The sequence below is a fragment of the Phyllosticta citribraziliensis genome (genome assembly GCF_038025025.1).
Source record: "Phyllosticta citribraziliensis strain CPC 17464 chromosome Unknown J3D65scaffold_7, whole genome shotgun sequence".
Lineage (NCBI taxonomy): Eukaryota > Fungi > Ascomycota > Dothideomycetes > Botryosphaeriales > Phyllostictaceae > Phyllosticta > Phyllosticta citribraziliensis.
The window spans coordinates 1,826,181-1,847,651 of NW_027117344.1; the positions used below are offsets into that span (position 1 = coordinate 1,826,181).

Genomic DNA, 21,471 nt, shown 5'->3' on the forward strand with positions numbered 1-21,471 from the left:
ACGGCCATCAGATGCAGGGACCACCCACACCACCGCCACCGCCGCATGTGCGCAGGCCGCAGCCACAGTGTGCCTCCGCCGTCAACAACACCACGGGCCTCGTCGTCGCCATCTCCAGACCTCCACTTTGCCCACTACTCACTCCCAGACACACCATGTCGGCCCCTGCCCTCGTTGTGCCTGCACTGAAGCGGCATACCGCCACCGTCATCGTTGCCCACGGCTTGGGTGACAGGTAAGCAGCCTTGCGCCCCTCCGTCATTCTGCGGATCCAGGCTAATACAGCTGCTCGACAGCGGCGCGGGATGGATGTTCCTGGCAGAAAATTGGCGACGCCGCGGCAAGTTTGAAGAAGTATCCTTCGTCTTTCCCAACGCGCCCAGCATCCCAATCACCATCAACATGGGCATGCGCATGCCCGGCTGGTACGACCTGGCCTCGCTGTCCGACATCAACCAGCGCAGCGAAGACGAGACCGGCATCAAGCGCAGCCAAGAATACTTTCACAACCTGATTCTCGAAGAGATAAACAAGGGCATTCCAAGCAACCGCATCGTTATTGGCGGCTTCTCCCAGGGAGGCGCCATTGGACTGCTGTCTGGTTTGACCTTTCCGCAGAAGCTGGGTGGAATATTTGGTATGAGCTCGCCCCCACAATCAGACATGTGTGTGGTCGCTGATGGTTACAGGCCTGAGCAGCTACTTGCTCCTGCGGAACAAAATCAGGGACATGGTCCCCGCGGACAACCCGAACAAGGAGACCCCCATCTTCATGGGCCACGGCGATATCGACCCAGTCGTCCGTCATGAGTGGGGTCAGAGGACCGCCGACACTTTGAAGGAATGGGGCTGGAATGTGGACTTCCGTACATACGAGTAAGTTACCAGCTTGCAACGAGCGTCTTGAGAAGGAAAGGCTGACCATCATTAAGGGGGCTGCCTCATTCTGCTGACCCAGAGGAAATCGACGACCTCGAGAACTACCTCAACCAGCGACTCCCTCAGGTTAGCGACAAGGACGAGTGACTTTCTACGACTTCTACTTCGCCATCATCAGGGAGCGTCGCGACCGCTGGTGTGCTCCTGGCAACACTAATCCTGAGCATTGTCGCATATCGGAAGGGAAGCTTGCGACTATTCACACTAGTATACGCCATGCTCCTACTATGTTGATAGCCAGCTGTGATCATCGGATCTTTGCATCAGCATTTGGGGAGGGTTGATAGAGGCTCATTGGAGGATCACTTGCACATATTCCGACAGCTCGACACTATACCCAATCAAAGTTGAGTTGGCATACACAGCCATAGGCTTACACAAATGACGGAGACACACATTCGCTTGTAATGCACCAGCTGTATTTCCGATTCCCCTAGGGCGGCACTTCATCCCCCTTCCAATCCCAGCATTTTCCCCTCAGTTTCTCACTCTTTCCATCCTTCAACACGCCCACCAGACGCTCCGCGACCCAATCCGCCTCGAACAGCTTCTCTTTAGCAACGCTGTCCCAAAAATCGCGGCTTAGCCCCGTCCGCACCGTCCCCGGGTGCATCGCCACCGCAACCGCCTTGTCGCCCGCCTGCGTCCGCAAGTGGTTGTCAAACGTCTTGGTGATTTGATTGACGGCGGCCTTGGACGCGCGGTAGCTATACCACCCACCGAGCCTGTTATCGCTGATTGAGCCGACGCGCGCCGACATGGTCGCCCAGGTTGCGGGACGCGGCAGGTTGGCGTAGGCATCGGCAGGATCGCTGCCGCTACCATCGTCAGAAGTCGGCATCGACGTGCTCTTGCGGGGCAGGTGGCGCGCAAAATGCTTGACGGCGAGCAGCGGCCCGAGCGTGTTCGTCTGCAGCGTGAGCAGAGCGTTGTCCGCGTCGATTTGCGCGGGCGCCTTTTCAGGGAATAGCAGGCCGGGCACAACGAGCGCGAGGTGCAGGTGGTGGGAGCGTTGGGGGAAACGTTCGGCGCAGCTTTTGGAGGCGGCTTCGATCGTTTTCTCATCTAGACGATACCGACACCATAAGCCTCAAAAACGCATGTGAACAGAAATAGATGGATGGCCTGTGAGAGTCGTGGATGCAGAGACGGCAAACATACCTAGGTAGTTTAGCTCCACCATGCTCAGCCGCTCCCGCGCCTCGCTTTCCAGCCCTTCTAGTATCTCATCTTGTGCTGTCTCTAAATCGCCCCGCGCGGTCGCGACGACGGGTGCTTTCGTCGTGCGCAGCACGTGTCTGGCCAGCGCGCGCCCAATGCCGCGCGATGCCGGCGACACCAGCGCCCAGGGTTGCGAGAGAGGCGGCATGGAAGGCAGACTCGCGTGCTACGATTCCAGATGGGGAGGGAAAGGCTTGTCTGATCGTGTGGATGTCGTGGACGACGGAAAGAGAGGAAGGTCGTGCAATTGGGGAGTTCAGAGAGGGCGGCGGGAGGATGTAGGTACACTACGCGTGCATGCATGCACGTCTCAAGGCAGGGTCCAGGCGGCAGAGAGCCGCAGTGCAACAGAAATCCGATGTGGCCAGAAGAGGAATGGATGAAGGAGAGAAGTAATCATGGCGAGGTGTGGATTGGGCGGGTTGCAGCTAGGAGTAGTGGAGCAGGGTCCCCCGCGGTTCCTTTCGAAGGTGGTGATGATGTCAGAGATGCTAGACGCGAAGGGAATTGAAGCGGATTGCCTGACCCGAGAGATCGGGTCGGGTCGTCCGTCGATCTGGGAAAATGCCAGCGCCTCGGTTTCTTTGGACTTTCTGGATTTCTTTCCCTGAAATTCGGAACAGCTTGTTCTCCCAGAGTTCGCTCTTAAAGTTGTGGACGAGCGCAGCGTATTTTCAGTGGCTTCGATTATTTGAATTCACTAACACGAGGAAATCGTCCGTGCCGATAACGTGAAATCCAAATATCTGCTGCATCTGTTTTTGACCTTTTCAAATTTGTCCGTTCGACCACTCGAGCATCCAAATTGCTCCACTTCCTATTTCTGGGTATACAAAAAGATCAATATCCAGCCCCAAACGCCTGCTGCCTAGCCGGTGTCGAACAACCACAAAACAACTTTTCTCGAATTCCTCTTCATCAGAAGAACTTGCCCTTCGGCACAGCGAGGAAGACAGCTTCAAAGAGACAGGTTATGACGAAAGCGCCCAACAAGCTCTGCAAGAAGATAGTGTCCTGAATTTGGCGCATGGCCGGCTCCTCAATCCAAACTTCACGGTCAAACACCTTGCGGACGACGTTGCGTTTGTCGTACTTGGCAACCCAAGGCTCATCCTCAAAGCTGTTGCCCTGCAGAGACTCGGGCGACTCTTTGAAGATTTCTTGCAGCTGCGGCTCATCGTCAGAAGCGAAGAGCTCCCAGGGGCGCAAGTGGCGATGGTGCATGCCGTGAAGGACCTTGAAGTTGCATTAGCCATTGGACTTGGACAGTGAATACGATCGGCGACTTACAACACACATGCCCTTGTAGGCTGCTATCATGGTTGAGATGCCGATCAAGAAGGCAAGAGCCGAGAAAACTCGCCAGCCACGGCCAACAGAGCTCAGGTCGAGGAGGATGCCGATGACAATGCCGGCGACGATGAGGAAGATTCCAAGGCCACGCGCAAAAATGACGCGAGGCCTGTTACCATTGCAAATTGTCCAGCGAATGAAATTGGGGTGAGCTTGGCGACGGAGCGACCATTCAATAGTCGTAATGACATCGCGAAAGGCAGATGGGTGGGTTGTGTAGGCCAAGGCACGCAGCAAGACATTCCTCTCACGACTGGACAGGTTAAGCTGGCGTGGACCATTTTCAGCAATGTAGATGGCGATGATCCTGGTGATTTCCTCGCGATATGGCTGAACAGCAAATGGCTGCACCTTCTCGCCCGCAGACTCAAAGGCTGCTTCTGCTGCCCTGGCGGGATCAATTGTCGTCGCGGTTGTCGTGGACCTCTGCCAATCGGAGAGGGTTGCTTCCGACGAGTTGTCTACATTCTCAAACTTGCTGTGCACCGATGGCGTCTGTGGGTTCGGGGTGGAGTCCCCTCCGTAAGGGGTCAAATCACCATCTGGAGCCCTTCTTCCGTCGGCGAAGTCAGTCCCCTTGAAGATGACGGCAGCCTCAGGAGCAGGCTTTGCCTTGCGGGCTTGGGCGTGAGATTCAGCCTCAGCCTGCTCTAGGGTCCAAGCGGGGGCAAGTGCTTTTTCTCTGTCGGGAAGCGCGTCGAAGCGCTTGCAATAGTCGCGGAACCAGAGGTAAAACTGAAGATTCTCGGCTGCGAGCTCAATGTACTTGAGGTAGTTCAAAAACTCGCGAACAGTGCACGGCTGATCATCATGGAATTAGAAATTGTCTTGGAGAAATTCGGACGATATCTTGGTGAATGCCTCAGGTGACGGTGAACCAAGGTTGTGCGACTGAATGTGACAGACCGCCATATGCAAGGGGACTCGGCAGGCAACGTCGCACTTACCGGACAGGTGCCGCCAGATATGATTCGCTCAAAAGACAAGGCATCCGGGATGCCGTGTGACATTTGAGAACCTCCTGACGTAGATTCGGCATCGTAAGATTTCTTCCCATCACTGTCGCCACTGCCGACTGAAAGGGTGGAAGCTTTGGAAGACGCCGGGCGTCTGTATGTAAGAGAGTAGACCATGGTAGGCGACAAAAGGCTTGACACGAGGCCTGAGGCGAGAAGGGTATGTGGGCGACTGGCTGGGGAGGGGAGGAGTCGTGCTCGTTCTCCGACAAGTGAAGGCAAGGAACGTTCTCAAGAAAAAGAGCGAAGACTATCTTGATGATCAGCCATTGTGCAAGAAGAGGGTTCTGATCTTAATATGGATCCTCCACAAGCCAAGGATGGCGGCGGGATATAGACCTGAGGCTTGCTTCTTTCGGCTAGGGTTGTGAGTCTTCAAGTGCGAACGCCGTGGGCAACCAGACCGATTTGGCTCGATAGGAAATGATCATCAGCGCTGGTAGGGTCCAGGACGATTAGAGCGTACAGCCAACACGACGTTGCAGCCATAGCCGATTAGTCGATTCTCCTAGAAGAGAATAGGTCCCAAGCTGCACTGGTGCACGGAGCCCAGAGGAACCCGGCCACGCTCCAGGCGTTCGACTACTGGCATTGAATCCCCCTCCGTATCTACCGCGTGGGCGGAGTCAACGGGCTGTCTTGGAAGAGTCCTGGTGGAGATGGCACACGGATGGCCCTGTCGACGGACGATGTGCCTGCAAGAGCAAGCCCCTTGGCTCGTCGTGTCTCAGAGAATCGTCAGGTGGCTTGAGGTTGTAAGGTAACTGCAGGCGCGAGGAGTCGAGAAACGGGACATGCAGCAACCCAATGGCCAGACGGGGAACCAAAAAGCCAGCCCTGGAGTGGCTTCAGCTGAAGAGCGGTTCCGCCGCCGTGGTTGGTGAGAACAAGGCCTTGAAAAGCGGGCCGACCAATTTAGAAGAGACCGACTTGGGCTGAGGCTTGAGATGAGGGTGCGGCAGGTGAGTTCAAGGTTCGTTTGAGTCAGGACGCGATGATGACCAGAGGTTGGTGGTTGACGAAGGCGAAGTGGATTGCAGCTGAGGGACGTGACGGGTAACGACGACCCTTGTCCGCTGCGAAGACCCTGTCGCCTGCCCTGGAGTTGACTCAGCACTCCAGGTACGCTAGGCAATTTGACATGCCCAGAACAACAGTAGCGTGCTGCGCACGACTATCGGACCATCGAGCCAGACAAAGGTTTTGGACAGGTGACAATTGTCGTCCTGGCCCGTTTTCTGCACAATGCCATCCGCCGTCCGCTTACAGCTGAGGCCGCGGCCAGAGCTGAACGATGCACTCACCATTCCAGCTCCTATTCCTCGGCCACCGGTGCCGCCATGGCCGTCCCTTGCATCAACTGCGGCTGTAGCGGGTCGTCTCGGCTATTGAAAGCTTGATGGGACAGCTGACGGTCGAGTGTTCCAGCTTACCCCACAAACCGTCTTCAACACCATGCCGACATCTTGAAGACGTGTTGCACGCGCAAACAGTTGCGATGCAATCCTTGTCTACAGCAAGAGAACGGCTTCAATCGTGCGTGTGGCCACGCGAGCAACCAACCGGAACCTCAGGCCAGTTCTCTCTGCAAAGTCTATTGTATGTCTAAAAAAAGGTCGTAAGCTTTGATGACGCTGCAAGAAAGTCTGTATAACAGAATGTTCTCTTTCACCGTAGATTTGGCCGCAGCGCTCGATCTATGACCCCACTGTTTTGTAAACCTTCGACCAAGTAGGTCGCCCGAAGTCGGTCCCCATCCAAACTAAGACATGCACATTTTACTCTTCGTTGGCTTTCGTCAACGGTCGACTTGTTGCTCCAAATCAATGGAACTTTCCAGATTACGCTTCAGCCTTATACAGGCCTTCCTTTGCAATCGCCGCAACCTCACTCATCCGCTAGGTTTGCCGCTACTTCGATGCCTCCCGTGACTGGCTTGAACCGGGTTTCGTTCTCTGCCCCCTGTTTGCCCAAGAGTGGCTCTTCTTCATCGCTTTGCTTTCTTTTCGACGGTGTTTCTGATGATCCCTGGAAGGCCACGTAAATCGTGCTGGCGAGCACCAAGGCACCACCGCACAAACTGGCAGTGCCAGGAACATTGCCCCATATGGTCTTGTCCAGCACCAGCGCAAAGAGCACCTGGCTGTACATCATGCTTGTCGCGACCGCGCTCTTGTCATGCTGCAGACCAGCGGTCAGAAGAAATTGGAGCAAGAACCCCGACAGGCCCAAGATGGACAAAAATGCCCATTGCCGACCGTCCGCTGGAAGTCGGAAACCGACTCCAGGAGCAAACAGCAAAAAGAGGCCGGACCCAAGAGTTGACGTCAGAGAGTAGTAGTTGACGGAAATCAACGCGTGAGCTCGGTAGCCAATTCCGCGGATGATCGTGTATGAAGCAGTGGCAGTCACCGCCCCAATGAGCAATCCAGTCACCGCTATTGTGCGCATTGCCGCCGAAGCATCCGGGACTTCTTCATGGTTGTTTGGGAAGAGCCAGGGTGGCTGCGCAATGATTATGACGCCGGCGAAGGAGAATAACCCAGCAAAGATGACTTTTTTGGACAATGGTTGACCGAAAAATAGTGCACACGCCCATGGCACCAGCATTGGAGTCAAGAAGGTTATTACCGTCGTTTCAGCGAGTGGAAGGTATTGCAAACCCCCTGTACGGCATACATCAGTCTTGAGAGATCGTTGTCGAAGCAGCCGGACTTACAGTAAAACACGGACAACCCGAAGAACCCAGTAAACCCACGAAGAGTCAAGAGGAGGCGGAGGCCTTTTGCTCCCCATGGGAAATGCGGAACTTTTGTTGCCCACATGTAAATTGTGCTGAGCACGGCGGTCAAGCCCATGCGCACAAAGATAATCTGTTCGACAAGGTCAGCAAAAGAAGTCGATGGTTTCCTTCACTCAAGTCAATCCGCTCATGACTGCTCCCAGCCTGTACGACATTCTGAACAACGCCAATGGCGACCTACCTGCATTGGATGCATCCTCCGACTCTCGTCTTCTTCATTCTCCAACAATCGTGCCATGGCTGCCATGCATGCGCCGAAGCTTTCGGACACCAGGACCAACACCCAACCTCGATTTCGTAGCCACCAGCGCCTGCGTGCTGTAGGCTCGTCCTCCTCTTTTGCGTTTTGGGAGGGTTCTTCTCTTGCTTCACCATTGGTGTTCTCGCTCTGGAAAGCTCCTGCTGCAGCCTCGCCGTCTGCACTGTATTTACGCCCATTCTCGTCCTGAACATCGGACTGAAACTCCGTAGACAGCGGAGGTACAGCTGGCGTCATGACGGGCGAACGAAACAAGGAAACCAAACGATTGGGGGCCGTTCCACGTACAGCAGGCAACCTGATAAGAATACACCAAGAGAGACTGGCGAAATGAGGAAAAGAGAGCAGGATACTCGGCGGCGAAACTCCCGTGCTATAAGTAAGCACACCACCAGACCACGAAGTGATGTGCGTCTTTTCTGTTCGCGCCGCACCCACCACGACCGATTATCCAGTCATTCATCCGCCTGCCCACCGACCCACACTCCGCACCAGTCATCGCTTCGGCAGATCCTTGCGCGCGGGCGCCTCGCATGCAGTTCGCATCACGCACATGTCAAAATACATGTGTATGCAGCTTCTCGCCGGCACCTCATTTTGTCTCGCAGCGGGAGCAGTCTTGAGAAAAGATGGAGGGAAATGCGGAGGTGGTCTTTCCAATTACCGGCCGTCTCACAGCCAGCTTGCATCCCTCCCCCTCGCAATAATAGCTCGCAGTCTCCATTGACTCGACTCGTCGGTCTCTGTCTTTGGCCAGCCGGCCTATCTTCCGTACCAAAACGGACATGGTTCGCTAGTCTCCGACATCGGCCCTGTTGTGGCTTGCTTTCTTACCACCACCGCCCACCATGGTAACTGCAGTGGCACTTGCGGCGCTCTGTAGGGCGCGCTTGTACACACGCCCGCACGACGAGGCCGATGATTGGCGCTCAACAGAGTGCCATTGAATAGTGCAGGACACGGCAGTCTGTTTGCGAAAGTCTTGATTTGAGAAATGACGGCGAGTTGGTAAGACCAGCCGAGGATCAAGCAACTCCAGTGCTGCAGAGACAAGGTGGCGATGTTTTGAACGAGGTATGAGGTGTAGAAATATGTTGGGGAGCCTCTTGAAAGCATATGATAGCCCCTCCATGCAATGCAGTGGATATGCCAGCCGATTGAAGCACGGCATTCAATCCGTTTTTTCTTTCCTCGCCTTCAAACCCCTCACCAGTCCATCCACCACCTCCTGGACCTCCATCTTGCCCTCTCGACTGCCCAACTCCGTATCATCGGCCACGACGCGATACACGCCAGCGACCTGCTTGTATACACTCTCCCCGCCCCACCCTCCGTCCTCGTCAAACGTTTTTCCGATCTCGTCCATCTCGGCGACCCAGCGGTACGCCTTGTTTGGCATGCCCACCAAGCCCCTCTCCGCCCTTTGGCGGCCGAGCGGGTTGGCGGCGTCCATTTCGCGCAGCAGGTCGTCGAGGACGCCGAGCTGGGAGGCCGTTGAAAAGGACTGGATAGCGAGCGCCGTGTATCCCTTTGTGAGCGACGCGAAGCACGCCTTGAGGCCGCTGGCCGTGCCGACGTCGGGCGACAGGTGCTTGGTTCGCAGTGTCGCAGCGAGATGGGCGCCAGAGTTTGGGGCGGAGGCGAGCTCGTGCGGGCCGGAGAGCGGGATCGAGGGCCGCTTCCAGGTGACGGGGGCGGTGGGAGAAGTCGAGGGGGCCAGCGATGGCGGGCCTCCTATGATGCCGCCATCTATGAAGCGAATGGTTGGGGCTTTGGTCGCGAAGACGGCGGAGATGGCGCGCGCGGTCGAGGGTGCAATGGCATTGAGGTCGAGGTAGTAGAGTTGATTCGAGCTTGCGGGACGCGTGTGCTGTTGGTAGGCAGCAATGATGGCTTCGGCGGTTGCCGCGGCATCGCGGGGAGGCACTATAGCGAGGAGATAGTCGGATCGATTGACGAGCTGGACGTGGTCGGGCAGAAGCTCAATCGACGCAGACTCGACACGCCTTTGGGTTGCTTCGCTGCTCTGGAGTCAGTCAAAACTGACCAGGAACGATGGAACTTGTGAGAAGAGAGGCTAGCCTTCTTCCGGCGCAGGTGGTGAGGATGTGATAGTTGTGGGCCTGAAGCAGCTTCGCTATGCCCAGACCCATGTCCCCGATGGAGATGATGCCGACAGAAGCCCTGGACCCAGCCATGGCAACGTCGTCATTTCAAAGGATCAAGAGAGAAGTTGAACAAGGCAGACGCGACACCAAATGTCTTGCCAGCCTCAAGGAGAAGACGCGGGGAAAAGATAAGATAAGAGGATCTACCCGCCGTGGCGTCATTGGCTCTGGACTTGACATGATCGTCGGACCTCGGACACTACCTATTGCAGTCAGAGCACAACCAAAGCGACGCGACGCATGCAGCCGCTATCGTCGGTGGCCGAAACCACGTACGGCGGGGGATTGTTACAAACCTACCCTACCCACCGTGAGGGGAGTGATAATAGTGTGTATTTGTGCATTTGTCACACTCAAGCCTTCCGGAACGGATGGCACCCGCAGCCGGATGCTTGGTAATACCAAGATGGCCATAGCTCCCAGCGTCTTCTGCTACGGGCGCTGTCAATTTGGCTTCACTTTCTCCTCAAACGGCGTGATGGCTGACAATGAGGCAGCAATGTCTTGATCAGCAGTGACATGGAGGCACCAGCTTCTTCTGACAGCAGAGCCAGCGTCTATAAACGGCGCGCTGCATCTGGGGCCCTGCAGATGGCACCTGTTACCGGATCCCCACCATCCCAATCTCAGCCCCTAAGCGCCGAACTTTTTCGCACTCGGTCCCAAGATACACAACGTCGAGTTACACGCCAGCCTCCTCTCCCTTTCTTCGTTGCTGCATCCTCTTGACACTCCTGTCTTTTTCCATCCTCATCTCTGCCATTGACCCAAGAGCAGACCCCAGCCGCCCTTCATCACCAACCATGTCGGCCGAAACCCACAACATCGTCGTCCTCGGCGCCTCGTGGTCCGGCTTGAGCGCCGCCCACTACACGCTCAAGCACATCTTGCCCAAGCTGGCCAACAGCGACACGTACCACGTCTACTTGATCAACAGCTCGCCCGACTTCTACTGGCGCGTCGCGGGGCCGCGCGCCGCCGTGTCGGCGCAGCTCATGCCAGACGACAAGGTGCTGTACCCCATCGCGCCGGGCTTCGCGCAGTACGACAGCAAGCACTTCACCTTCATCGTGGGCACGGCGACGGCGTGGGACCCGACGGCGCGCAGCCTGACGCTCGACACGGCCGGTGGCCAGCAGCAGGTCCTCCCTTACCACGCGCTGGTCGTGGCGACGGGGACGCGAACGCCCACGCCGCTTCTCTCGCTGCACGCGACGGCCGAGGAGACTAAGAACGAGCTCTCAAAGATCCGCACGGCGCTGACATCGGCGCAAACGGTCCTGATAGCCGGCGGCGGGCCAGCAGGCGTCGAGACGGCGGGCGAGGTGGGCGAGCTGCTCAACGGGCCGCCGGGCTGGTTCAGCAGCGGGCCCAAGACCCGCAAAGCCACCATCACCGTCGTGACGGCCGACAGCAAGCTGCTGCCCGCGCTGCGGCCGGCGCTGGCCTCCAAGGCCGAGCTCTTCCTGTCCAAGGTGGGCGTCGACGTCAAGAAGAACGTGCGCGTCGAGTCGGCCACGCCCGCCGCCGACGGCCAAACCACCGTCAGCCTGTCCAACGGCGAGACGCAGCTCGTAGACGTCTACATCGCGGCGACGGGCGTCCGGCCCAACACGGCCTTCGTTCCCGCCCACCTGCTCACCGACCGCGGCTACCTCAGCACGAACGCGCAGACGCTGCGCGTCGACGCCGCCGGCCCGCGCGTCTTCGCCCTCGGCGACGTCGGCTCCTACACCCGCGGCGGCATCATGGACATCTACGACGCCGTCCCCGTCGCCATGACCAATCTGGCGCGCGACCTGGGCGCGTACTCGGCCGACAAGCCCGACGCCGCCCCCGCCGGCCCCGACCGCACCTACACGCCCAACCTCAAGGAGACGCAGCTCGTCCCCGTCGGCCAGAGCAAGGGCGTCGGCGCCGTCTTTGGCTGGAAGCTGCCGAGCATGATGGTCTGGGCCATCAAGGGACGCGACTACATGGTCAGCAATGCGGGCAGCATTGTCGAGGGCTCAAAGTGGGCCAAGGAGAGCAGCTGGAAGCCGACGGATTCGTGAGAGGTTGATCGATGGAGCGAGCGAGTGAGCGAGTGAGATGAGCGGACAAGAGTGGCACAGCGGCGATTGAATCTCGAGGCGCCATCACAGCACGCGAAGGCGGCTGAGTAGCTCGATTCGAGAGACGGCGAGTACAGTGTCTGGTGGCTCGTTGCGCGTTTCCTTGCAATTCATGGCGGAGCTTTCTTCAGTCACCGTCAGTCGTCTGGCTTGGTTGACTCTACATTTCCTTTCCCTGTTCAATGTCCTTATTTAGCTTTCTCTAGCGGCTGCTATCCAGCACGAGGAGCACGACTTCTTACCTAATGATTACTTCTTTACCTGCATGACGGTTTAAGTCAAGATGCTGGACAGTGACTCGTGGAGCGGCAGCGAAAAGCGCAGGTGGAGGGGCTGTACGTGTGTGCCGTGAGAGCAGTGTGATGTATGAAGGCCAAGACTTAATTGTTCGCACTGCACGCGAATCGGTGTTGTCAAGTGCATGCAGGATGTACTCTAAATTGACGTACACCAAGAGACAATCCGAACAGGAAACAAGCAGCGTCGCCAGGGTGACAAGCACACCGCGCCAAGGGGCACGCGGGAATCACCTGCACTATGGTTGCTTCAGCACTCAAGTCAATTACACTCGTGTCGTCGACTGACATTTGACAGACCCCTCACCATGCCTAAGCGCCGCTCCGCCATCATCGCCATCATTTACCACCAACCACCAAACCAAGAGATATGTACAACCACAGCCACACGCGCCGTCCTCGACGCGAACATGTGGGCGGCAACGGGGTCGCACGTCCCGTGAAACAAGGCGAACCAACCCTTGACGCGCGGATGCACAAGACATGCCATGAAAGCGGCACGATGCGCCCGCCCGCTGAAGAAACATTGGCGCGCCGAAACCAGGCCAATCAGAAGAGCAATGGGGAGCCAGCCTCCCCGCTTTGCAGTGCAGTGCAGTCCAAGATAAGACAAACCAAGCCACACCCGACCCCCAAAAAGAGAAGTGAAGAGAAGGCAGGAATCACGACCGCAGCGACTCAGAAGAGAAGGAACGGAGAAGAGAAGCACAGGACCAAAGCAAAAAATGCCTGCGCGCAGCAGGCGGTGGCTGAATGCAGAGGAGCAGAGAGCCAAATAACAAGGCGGGGCTGAGCCGCGTTGCTAAGCGGCGGAGCAGTGGAGATCATGGCGGGGAGGATATTGTCGGAGACGGTGGGGTAGTTTTGCGCAGCCATGCTTGCCGTTGACGTGCTGAGTAGGTATCCCGTCCACGTAGCTTAAAGCCGTGCGAACCTTAATGTGCCCTTGGCAGATGAGAGGATGCAATTTTTCCAGTCCCGAACACGAGGGGTACGGGGAGCTGGATGAACGCTTGGGGCAAAGAAGTGGAGAGAAGAAGGAACGCAGAATGAAGAGAGAATCGTATAACTCGCGGGTATCGCAGGACTGGAAGGACAGATGACATGCTCGTAAGCAGTGCTGATGATCCCAATGAAATCGTGACAGAGAACATGTACAGAGAGAAGTAGAGAAATCGCGGCGGGATTGGAACAAGGTCAAGGAGAATAGTGGCAATTGGCCAAAACTCCGTGCCCCTCACGCCAAATGAAACGAGGACATTAGAGAAATCTCGCCATTGGAGTATGGCTCTCAAACCTCTCGGAATCCTCCCAAGCCGCCGCCCTGTTGACCAGCGCGTAGAGGCGTAGGCATCGGAGCCGGGCTTTGGCTGGGATTGAAAGCCTGGTATGGGCTAGCCGACTGGTTGCGCTGTATCGGGCTGTGGTTCATTTGCCGTTGGTACGGTGCCGACGGCGCTCTTTGATACGGGTCGGGCTGTTGGTGACCGTAGACCGGACTCGACCGAGCAGGGGGTGCGTAGGGGTTCTCGCTGTAGTTGGACGGAGAAGGTGCATTGTATGTGGGGGCTGGCGCAGCCGGGTATCCGCGGTTGGCGTTGTGGTAGGGGGCAGCTTGCGCCGAATCGTAGGATTGACCATAGCCGTCAGCATAGTGGTATGGCTGTTGTTCTTGCTGGAACGCGCGGGGTGCAGCGCCTCCGTAACCGCCTTGCGATTGGCCGTAGTATGAGTTGTTCTGGGCGCCATAGGGCGCGTGTTGCCCATCCTGGAATACACCAGCATCCTGACGGCCGTTGTTGTACCAATCGTTCGCTCCCGGCGTGCCTGGTTGGTGCGGAAGCATTGGACTGTTTGGATTGCTGCCGCCGACAGGAGAGCGCCCATTTTGATCCAATCGATCCATTTCCATGGCGCTCGGGTGTTCCGGAGACGGTGTTTCTTCAACCTCGACTTTTGTTTCTTTGGCGGTATCCCAGCTAGGCATGGCCGGGAGGGCGTCGTCACTTATTTTCCCGTCCTTGGAGACATCAAACGTCGCAGTCTGGGGTACGTTGCTCTGCTGCCATCCCGGGCCGGAGTACATGGGCGGGTGTGCCTGGTACGGCTGGTTGACTGGGAAAGCCTGAGGCGGGGGGGATTCGACGCGGCGATGGCCCTTTCGCGGACCGGGACAGCATGCGTTGCAGCACCTGAAGCAACCACAACAACATTGCGCGCCGCAACACAAACAGCGGAAACAGCACCAAAGGAGGGAGAGGGCGATGAGGGAGCCTACGACGATGACGACAATGACAGGCCATCTAGGTTGATTGTCAAAAATCCGTCATAGGAAGGTTCGCGGGAGGCTGCTTACTTGCAGTAGGTCTTTGCCATGCACTTGTCCCACGAGCTGAATGAACTCTTTGCAGCATCAACAGTGGATGCGATGTCGCGACGCCCTATGGGCATGAGTGGCGGGACCATTTTGGAGTTGCGAGGGCCGCCGATGCGACACGCTCGAAGCTGGTTAAGCAATGAATCGAATTGTCCGGAGTACGAGGAGGTGGAGTGTCAGGCGTCGACGATGATGCGAGGGTTTGGATCGGTTCGCGGACTGGTTAGGGGTCGGGGGAAGCAAAGCGCAAACGAGGGGTTCTGGGAGCACAGACGATGGTCGATTGAAGTTGGATGGTGAAAGCGAGCGGCGTGGAGGAGGGTGATAAGGATGGGCGGCTTGCAGCATGGAGCACTTTGAGGGCGCCTGAAACAACTGGGGCTCGGCGCTCCGCGAGATTGCTACATTTGGGCCCATCTCAATGAAACCGGAATGCGGAACCTGCAGATCTACCGCCACAACCACACACACACCACACTTCCCCTTCTTGTGGCGCAGCTGCAGAAGACAAACTCTTCTTTTTTCGTTCATCGCATTCGACTTCGACTCCCGCTGCAGGCCCGCAGAATCCATTGAGACGTATGCAACCACGCCGGTAGTTCGCTAGTCTGCATGTTCCTAGCACCGCAACGGCCAAGTCCAACGGCTAAATCAGAGATCGACTTGTCCTCGTCGCCCAGTGGCTGTCCCGCCGCCGTTTTCCGTCTTATGTCATTCCCGCTGCTCCCTGGTACAGCTGGCCTCCGACTACTTTGCTACACAGCCCCCCTTTGTCAGGTGCCTGCAACGCCTTGAATGCTCCTCTGCAAACTCTACTGCTCAGTCGCTCCGACTCGAGGCTCCAACTGAGACGACTGAAAATAGTGTCGTGATAGCTTCCTACGCCCTACACCTTGACGCTGCGCCCCCTCACGTATACTTTTTGGATGTTGCGGTCGTCCCCAGTCATCAAGAACTTCTCCAAGATGACATCAAGACCGTCCTCCTCTTCGACAGGGGCAATGACTCCGGCGTCAGCTCCCATCGTATGCACCTCGAGCGCATCAAACTCCTTGCCCTCTGCAAAGTTGCCCACCTTGTCGCTCAACCCGCAGACCTTGGCCCCGCCCAGCGTCGCAAGGTAGAAAGTCTCGTTGAGCGAGAGTGCCTCGTCTGCACCTTCGGTGGCCACCTCGCGCGCCTTGGAGACGATGAAGGCCTGGCGCATGGCGTCGAGGATGGACGAACTGAAGCCGCCGCCGCTGTCGGTGCCCAGCCCGACGTTGAGACCGCGCCGCAGGTACTCGCGGATCGGCGCCGCCATGAAACCACCTATCGTGGTGTTCGAGATTGGACAGTGTGCGACGCCACACCCGCGCTGCTGGATCTGGTCTAGCTCGTACTCCTCCAGGTAGATGCAGTGCGCCAGGATGGTGCGCGACGTGAGGAGGTTGTAGTGCGCGTACAGGTCCGCTTCGTTGCTGAACTCGTGGTACAGCGTCTTGGTCAGCGCGATTTCGTCCTCGGCCTCGTTGAAATGAGTCTGAATGGGTAGGTCTGGGTTCGCTTGCGCAATCTTGCCCAATCCGCTAAGCAGCTCGCGGTCGCAGGAGATGGCGAAGCGAGGGGTGAGAATTGGCGTCACCGTCTTTGCCTCTGGATCTAGCCTGCGCACGTGGGCGATGAAGTCTTCAGTCGCCGCCAGCGAGTCCGCAGCGCTGCTATCGCTGCAATACTCGGGCGAGTTCTGGTTCATGTTGCACTTGCCCACGAGGGCGCGCTGCCCCTTTTCCAAGCAGAGCTCGGCCAGGATCTTGGTCGCCTCGCCATGCAAGCTGCCGTAGTACGACGCCGTCGTGATGCCTTGCTTGAGGAACCCGTCTACGCACGAAGAGTACGTCTTGCGGGCGTAGGACGCATCTGCAAATTTGGCCTCATGCGGAAACGTGATTTCGTTGAGCCAGTCGAGCAGCAGTTTTCCACGTCCTGTGCCACGTTGCGTCCACTGCGGCGCGTGGTTGTGCGTGTCGACGAAGCCCTGCAAAGTTGCGTCAATCACGGTTGAATGGTATAAATTTCGAATCGTCCCTTACCGGAATCAAGAATTGCCCTCTCTCCAGATACCGCACCCTCAGGCTGCCAGCGCCAGAGCTGTAGTGCGCCAGCAACCCTGCAACCTGGCTCTTTTCGACGTGCTCGCGGAAGAGCGAAATCTTGCCATCCGGTCCGATGAGGAGCAGTCCCTTCTCCAGGATTTGGACTTCTTTGGGCGATACGGAGTGGATGATGGTTCCGTAAAAGGCCTGCTCAAGACGCAGGTCTCGCGCCGATATCTCGAGGCCGCTGGTGTCTGCCGCCATGCTCAATGACTGCAGAGAATCTGGTGGTAGCTGTGGCGCAGGAACCATGAATTATGTCGGTCCAAGATCGACTATACGGTGCGACTCTCGGGATACCGCGTCTAGCTTGGAAATGGAGCTGTTTGTCGGTTGTTGTTGTTTGCTCGACCCCTGTTGCGCTCTGTAAGGGTGAGAGCGGTGAGGTACGAGCGGCATCCACTTTTGCGGGGGTCATCTGGCCATCTGGGGTCACCCTTCGCCGCAGACAAATCACGTTTCACGACCAAAAGCCATTTTCCAACCCGTTTGAGCTGTGCCTTGTCGACTGCTCAGCGTTGCGTCGGATATCCCTTCACTATGATCACCGCCGTCTCCGATGCGGCGCTTCTTACGATTCAACTACAGCTCAACGGGACAACGGGACAGCCGTTTGACTCCGGGAAAGCGACCGTCTTGGCACATGATTTGCAGTTGGGTGGCTTGTCTGCACATCATCTTTGCATAAAGCTGCGACAATTTTATCGCCCAAGCTTCAATTTCATCAATATATCCATCGGAAAAGAGGTGGCCGTTGCACAAGGAAAGGAAAGCCGTGCCATCGTTCAACATCGCCATCCGTTTCTCAAGACCCGTGGCCCTTGTTCAGCTCTTCCGCCCTCGCCTTCAACTCTTCCTTCGTCGCCGGCTTGCCAATGTTCTCAGAGATGACAGGACCCTGTGACGTCATCAGTATCGTCCTGCCAACACCCCACTCCCGCGCTCGACACGTACCGGAGCAGCAGTCAGGTCCGCTGCCGTCGCCTTGGTCTGAGCACCACCCTGGCCATGCTGGTGATGATGAGAGTGCTGTTGCTCTTGCGCCTTGCTCTCGGCGTCTTTGGCAATCTGCTCGGTGATGTCTGCATGTCAAAACGCGTCAGCTGCTCTATTTCTGCTACGAAATGAACGACATCGCCATGTGCGAGGGTTTGGCCATGGCGGAACCTGTTGGAGGACAGCGCCGGCACGCGCGGATCACTACTTACGCTCACCGCTGTGCTCGTTGGGAATGATGGGCATGTTTGCGGGTCCAAAAGACTTGTTCGAGGGAGATAATTTGGTTGTTTGACAGGTTGGTAAAGTCGTACGTCTGCAAGAGCTGAGAGAGTTGTTTGGGTCCAGCTGTCGGGACAGGCAGTCGCTTATATGAACCTTAATGACGTAGGCGGGGGTGCGCCCCGCTGACGACCTAACGCGATTGACCGGTTAGCTTGACTGCTGACCTCCATCTTAGAACGGCTGCACGAGGCTTACGCAGGTCGATTGCTTTTACGTGCCTGCATGTCTGAACGGCTGTTTGTCACTTGTCATGCTGGTATATTCAGGCTGCAGCATCACTTCTCGACGCTCCCGCTATTCCATCAACGGGAGCTATTACGCGATGATTTCCCATCCTGCAAAGACTACCCGCTCACGCACTTACATGTGTTTTTGAAAAGACCTTTGAAGCGACATGAAAGCATTAACAATATGGCGCGGTGACGGAAGAGTACCACATATTCAAGCAGTGGGCAGAAAATCCACGGCTGCAATTTGGAACGAATGCCGGTACCAGTTTCACCGACTTTCGTTAGATTCAAGTTATTCCCAGAAACCTCTCCTCTCAACCTCCTCGGGGACAACTGACATACCCCGTGGCGACTTTGTCCAGGGGCTGACCTCAACCGCGGTTCAGAATTGGTCAACAGTTGGGCCCACGAGATTCCCGTCGAGGAACAATCACGGTTTCGGCCAGTCTAAGCGCATTTTTGATGGGCTCTGAAGCTAACGTGTTAATCACTCGGGATGACTTCCCTTGTTTTGACGATGATGCTTGGATATCGTTGTTCTCGCACCACGGATCAGAAGCACGAGTGGGGTTTTCTGAATGGAACCTTGGATCACGGTGCCGCCTGAACGTTTTTGTACTTTTGACTGGATTGAACATTGGAACACAACACTGCCTCAACGCTTTCTACTTTTGACTGGATTGCGCTTCACCCTACTGCCCTGAGGGTGATGGAGTGCTTCCGGGTTTCCATCACTCTTTGGCGTATTAATCAGTCTTTTGCCCCAGCAGTCTTCTCCTGTCCCCATGCGAATGCTCCTAACCTGACATCCACAATTTTCAGGAATCAAACACTGCGCTCTTCGCATCGTCTTCCATCGCGGCACCGCTACAGCCGCAGCCTTGAGTAAGTAACAGACAGCTTTGATTGAAATTTGCGGCAGTGTTTGACACGCCACAAGCCACCCCAGCGTCTAAAGCTCCAACAGACCTGCATACTACATCACAATGAATCGACACCCTTTCTCAAGCAATCCTCGCGGCACGAAAAAGATCCGTGCTATTCGCCGAGTCCAGAGCGACCAGGATCGAGAGCCAACGGTAGATTGGGCGACAGCTCTCAGCAGTTATGCCCGTGGCAGCTTCCACACGGTCAAAATAATCCTCGACGAGTCCCAGACAACGTTCTTCGCCAGCGAGGCTTTAATCAGGGCCCATTCAGTCTTCTTCAACACTGCCTTGCGGGAGATGTCTCCCTGGGACGAAGCACGGACGAAGCCAGCTGAATTCTTGCGCCCAGAACTGTACCGGGCTCTTAGATTTTACGACCAGAAGACAGTCACGCTCTATGGCGACATCTGTCCACGACAATTCAGAATCATCAATTGGTGGACTCACATCAACCACCGAGTCTCAGACAAGGCCCTGGCCCACGTACTGGGTGCCAAAATCCTGCTCTGGGTCAAGGTTTGGGTCCTCGCAGACTACCTACTCATGCCGGTTCTCCAAAACCGGATCACCAAGCTCCTCGTCAACAAGTTTAACGCGAGCTTTTCCGCTGAGCGACCAGGCTTCAAACCGTTCAGAGTTCACAGAGACGCCATCAATTTCGTCTACGAAAATACATTGCCGAACTCCTGCCTGCAGGAGCTCTTTACGGAGTTTATTGCCTACAGTATCCCGACTCAGGCATTGTGGGCGAGCAAACGACCAAACAAGCGCATCATGAACGGATTCTCCCAAGACGTCGCCCGTCCCGTCTTAGCCAGGGTGAATCAGCGCGCCAGCAGCCTCCACCACATGGGCTTACTCTATGATATGCCTCCATTTATTGACTCGGCTGGCTTTGCACTGAGTCCTGTCAGGTGGTGCCTCGCAAATCTTCGGTACCTCAGTAGGACATGGTACTGGATGTTCGAATGGTTCCGGGTTCCAGACGACGCTCCCGAGATCTGGCAGCAATACGCCTGCCATATGGCCTATAGGGCGCTTTCAGGCCCTAACGGCACGCTCCCTTTGGACTGTTACATTTGGCATGTCTTGCTGTTCTTCGTCGGGATGCGCATCGGCGAGATCGCCAAAGACAACCCGCGCGTCGAGCGCCTGCTCTGGCGCCACGTCGCCAGCCACAACATTTCCATCGTGTGGGTTCGCGACTTCTCAGCACCGTCAGCCAGACTGCCCACGCATGACCCCTCCGGCCTCAGTCTGCGCGACGAATACGATCGCATTTTCGGAATCACGTTTGCTCGTTGGTTTAAAGGCATCTTGAACGTCGTCGACATCGACGATGACGGCGCGGCGCCGAACCCTTTCGTGCCGGGGCGGCTCTGGAGGAACGGCCTGCAGAGCCTCGACAATTTTGTTGATCTGCACGCTTTTTCGGTCGATGAGAGGCGTTGAGAGATGGATGGAACTTTAGCCACTTCACAGGTATCGTTGTTCAAGTCTCGGTGTTTTGTTTCTGGAGACGACGGTTCGAGGATGCTCAAGTCGCGATCAAACAAGAGGTCGACGAAACATGCCTCAGAATATTCTCCTTCCATCCCGCCGTTTGTGCATTTTGTTTTTTTTTCCGACTTGGACACCGCGCATCTTCCTCTTCTTTCTGTTCCAAAAGTTACATATCGCGTTTTGATCGATCTGGGCACCGAGCATCCTTCTCCTTGTTTAAGTACCCCAGCACTGGTGCACCGAGCATTTTGATCTGTACACGTTTGTATGTGTTTTGCAGTTTTGCTTCTAGTCTGGCGGAGACACCACAGGTCCACGTCGTCCCAGGCGGCCGCTTCCCCTGATGGAGATGCTGAGATGAGCTCATGCTTTTTCTGTCGTTTGTGTTTGTTCTTCAGTTTGAGAATGCGATTCGGTCCCCCAGAAGCGGCATCGGAGTTGGAGTTGAAGCTGTATACTTCCAATCAACATTTCTATCTACCACCGATGTCCAATGAAATGTGTCCCAGAACACTGTGGCCCCTGGCCCCGCAATGTTTAATGAAGAGTGCAGATACGCCGATAGTAAGATGAAACGGCGTCCCGTCGTTAGCGAATGCCGCTATCGTGGCGACAGGGGCGATGTCGTGCATGCATGAATTCGACCCTGGCGTCGATGCTGCTAAGCGATTTTTGTTTGTTGAAACGACTCGCGGTGCTTTCGGCGTGCCATGACATTCTCTTGACCAAGAGTTTTCAAGGCGAACAATTTCCGCCTGTTGAAATTGTGTAGAAGCGTTTGCGTGCGAAGATTGATTCACTCCAAATATCACAAGAGCCAAGTTGCGGACAAGAATTCAAATTCTCT

The 21,471-nt window shown here is 56.3% G+C and overlaps 10 protein-coding genes across 10 annotated transcripts; 4 read left to right on the forward strand and 6 right to left on the reverse strand.

Annotated features, from left to right (window-relative positions):
- Positions 1-21: 21 nt before the first annotated feature.
- Positions 22-1,274, forward strand: J3D65DRAFT_414821 (Phospholipase/carboxylesterase/thioesterase). Its single transcript, XM_066796033.1, has 4 exons — positions 22-235; positions 297-637; positions 690-876; positions 933-1,274. The coding sequence occupies exons 1-4, from the start codon at positions 156-158 to the stop codon at positions 1,024-1,026; spliced, it is 702 nt and encodes a 233-aa protein (XP_066654761.1). The 5' UTR covers positions 22-155; the 3' UTR covers positions 1,027-1,274.
- Positions 1,275-1,322: 48 nt separating this feature from the next.
- J3D65DRAFT_628288 (short-chain dehydrogenase/reductase-like protein) lies at positions 1,323-2,649 on the reverse strand. The gene is made up of 2 exons (XM_066800622.1): positions 2,101-2,649; positions 1,323-2,004 (listed from the first exon to the last, which is right to left on the reverse strand). Exons 1-2 carry the CDS (start codon positions 2,306-2,308, stop codon positions 1,373-1,375), a joined length of 840 nt encoding a protein of 279 aa, XP_066654762.1. The 5' UTR covers positions 2,309-2,649; the 3' UTR covers positions 1,323-1,372.
- A 429-nt stretch (positions 2,650-3,078) lies between these two features.
- On the reverse strand, positions 3,079-4,646 carry J3D65DRAFT_604069 (uncharacterized protein; the record flags this gene model as incomplete). The annotated part of the gene is made up of 3 exons (XM_066798249.1): positions 3,079-3,396; positions 3,451-4,314; positions 4,461-4,646. The coding sequence occupies 3 exons, from the start codon at positions 4,644-4,646 to the stop codon at positions 3,079-3,081; spliced, it is 1,368 nt and encodes a 455-aa protein (XP_066654763.1).
- A 1,480-nt stretch (positions 4,647-6,126) lies between these two features.
- J3D65DRAFT_415071 (uncharacterized protein) lies at positions 6,127-7,654 on the reverse strand. The gene is made up of 2 exons (XM_066796035.1): positions 7,249-7,654; positions 6,127-7,195 (listed from the first exon to the last, which is right to left on the reverse strand). Exons 1-2 carry the CDS (start codon positions 7,385-7,387, stop codon positions 6,417-6,419), a joined length of 918 nt encoding a protein of 305 aa, XP_066654764.1. The 5' UTR covers positions 7,388-7,654; the 3' UTR covers positions 6,127-6,416.
- An 868-nt stretch (positions 7,655-8,522) lies between these two features.
- J3D65DRAFT_698570 (6-phosphogluconate dehydrogenase) lies at positions 8,523-9,789 on the reverse strand (the record flags this gene model as incomplete). Its single annotated transcript, XM_066804057.1, has 2 exons — positions 8,523-9,607; positions 9,639-9,789. The coding sequence occupies 2 exons, from the start codon at positions 9,787-9,789 to the stop codon at positions 8,763-8,765; spliced, it is 996 nt and encodes a 331-aa protein (XP_066654765.1). The 3' UTR covers positions 8,523-8,762.
- A 447-nt stretch (positions 9,790-10,236) lies between these two features.
- On the forward strand, positions 10,237-12,139 carry J3D65DRAFT_628295 (uncharacterized protein). The gene has a single exon (XM_066800623.1). The coding sequence runs from the start codon at positions 10,563-10,565 to the stop codon at positions 11,811-11,813; it is 1,251 nt and encodes a 416-aa protein (XP_066654766.1). The 5' UTR covers positions 10,237-10,562; the 3' UTR covers positions 11,814-12,139.
- A 1,072-nt stretch (positions 12,140-13,211) lies between these two features.
- Positions 13,212-15,033, reverse strand: J3D65DRAFT_415066 (uncharacterized protein). Its single transcript, XM_066796034.1, has 2 exons — positions 14,526-15,033; positions 13,212-14,472 (listed from the first exon to the last, which is right to left on the reverse strand). The coding sequence occupies exons 1-2, from the start codon at positions 14,633-14,635 to the stop codon at positions 13,461-13,463; spliced, it is 1,122 nt and encodes a 373-aa protein (XP_066654767.1). The 5' UTR covers positions 14,636-15,033; the 3' UTR covers positions 13,212-13,460.
- A 399-nt stretch (positions 15,034-15,432) lies between these two features.
- J3D65DRAFT_604074 (uncharacterized protein) lies at positions 15,433-16,885 on the reverse strand (the record flags this gene model as incomplete). The annotated part of the gene is made up of 2 exons (XM_066798250.1): positions 15,433-16,563; positions 16,619-16,885. The coding sequence occupies 2 exons, from the start codon at positions 16,883-16,885 to the stop codon at positions 15,433-15,435; spliced, it is 1,398 nt and encodes a 465-aa protein (XP_066654768.1).
- Positions 16,886-17,221: 336 nt separating this feature from the next.
- On the forward strand, positions 17,222-18,007 carry J3D65DRAFT_628305 (uncharacterized protein; the record flags this gene model as incomplete). The annotated part of the gene is made up of 4 exons (XM_066800624.1): positions 17,222-17,339; positions 17,455-17,581; positions 17,641-17,769; positions 17,863-18,007. 4 exons carry the CDS (start codon positions 17,222-17,224, stop codon positions 17,957-17,959), a joined length of 471 nt encoding a protein of 156 aa, XP_066654769.1. The 3' UTR covers positions 17,960-18,007.
- A 980-nt stretch (positions 18,008-18,987) lies between these two features.
- Positions 18,988-20,682, forward strand: J3D65DRAFT_415135 (uncharacterized protein). The gene is made up of 2 exons (XM_066796036.1): positions 18,988-19,077; positions 19,133-20,682. The coding sequence occupies exon 2, from the start codon at positions 19,179-19,181 to the stop codon at positions 20,571-20,573; it is 1,395 nt and encodes a 464-aa protein (XP_066654770.1). The 5' UTR covers positions 18,988-19,077; positions 19,133-19,178; the 3' UTR covers positions 20,574-20,682.
- Positions 20,683-21,471: the final 789 nt, after the last annotated feature.

Bases quoted from the DNA above. Each gene is read 5' to 3' on its own strand.
- J3D65DRAFT_415135 (XM_066796036.1), top strand. From the start codon at position 19,179: ATGAATCGACACCCTTTCTCAAGCAATCCTCGCGGCACGAAAAAGATC.
- J3D65DRAFT_628295 (XM_066800623.1), top strand. From the start codon at position 10,563: ATGTCGGCCGAAACCCACAACATCGTCGTCCTCGGCGCCTCGTGGTCC.
- J3D65DRAFT_415071 (XM_066796035.1), bottom strand. From the start codon at position 7,387: ATGGGCTTGACCGCCGTGCTCAGCACAATTTACATGTGGGCAACAAAA. The intron at 7,196-7,248 runs GTAAGTCCGGCT...TATGCCGTACAG, and splicing joins CGGGTTGTCCGTGTTTTACT to GGGGTTTGCAATACCTTCCA.
- J3D65DRAFT_414821 (XM_066796033.1), top strand. From the start codon at position 156: ATGTCGGCCCCTGCCCTCGTTGTGCCTGCACTGAAGCGGCATACCGCC. The intron at 638-689 runs GTATGAGCTCGC...TGATGGTTACAG, and splicing joins GAAGCTGGGTGGAATATTTG to GCCTGAGCAGCTACTTGCTC. The intron at 877-932 runs GTAAGTTACCAG...ACCATCATTAAG, and splicing joins GTGGACTTCCGTACATACGA to GGGGCTGCCTCATTCTGCTG.
- J3D65DRAFT_628288 (XM_066800622.1), bottom strand. From the start codon at position 2,308: ATGCCGCCTCTCTCGCAACCCTGGGCGCTGGTGTCGCCGGCATCGCGC. The intron at 2,005-2,100 runs GTATGTTTGCCG...GGTATCGTCTAG, and splicing joins GGTGGAGCTAAACTACCTAG to ATGAGAAAACGATCGAAGCC.
- J3D65DRAFT_415066 (XM_066796034.1), bottom strand. From the start codon at position 14,635: ATGGTCCCGCCACTCATGCCCATAGGGCGTCGCGACATCGCATCCACT. The intron at 14,473-14,525 runs GTAAGCAGCCTC...CAATCAACCTAG, and splicing joins ATGGCAAAGACCTACTGCAA to ATGGCCTGTCATTGTCGTCA.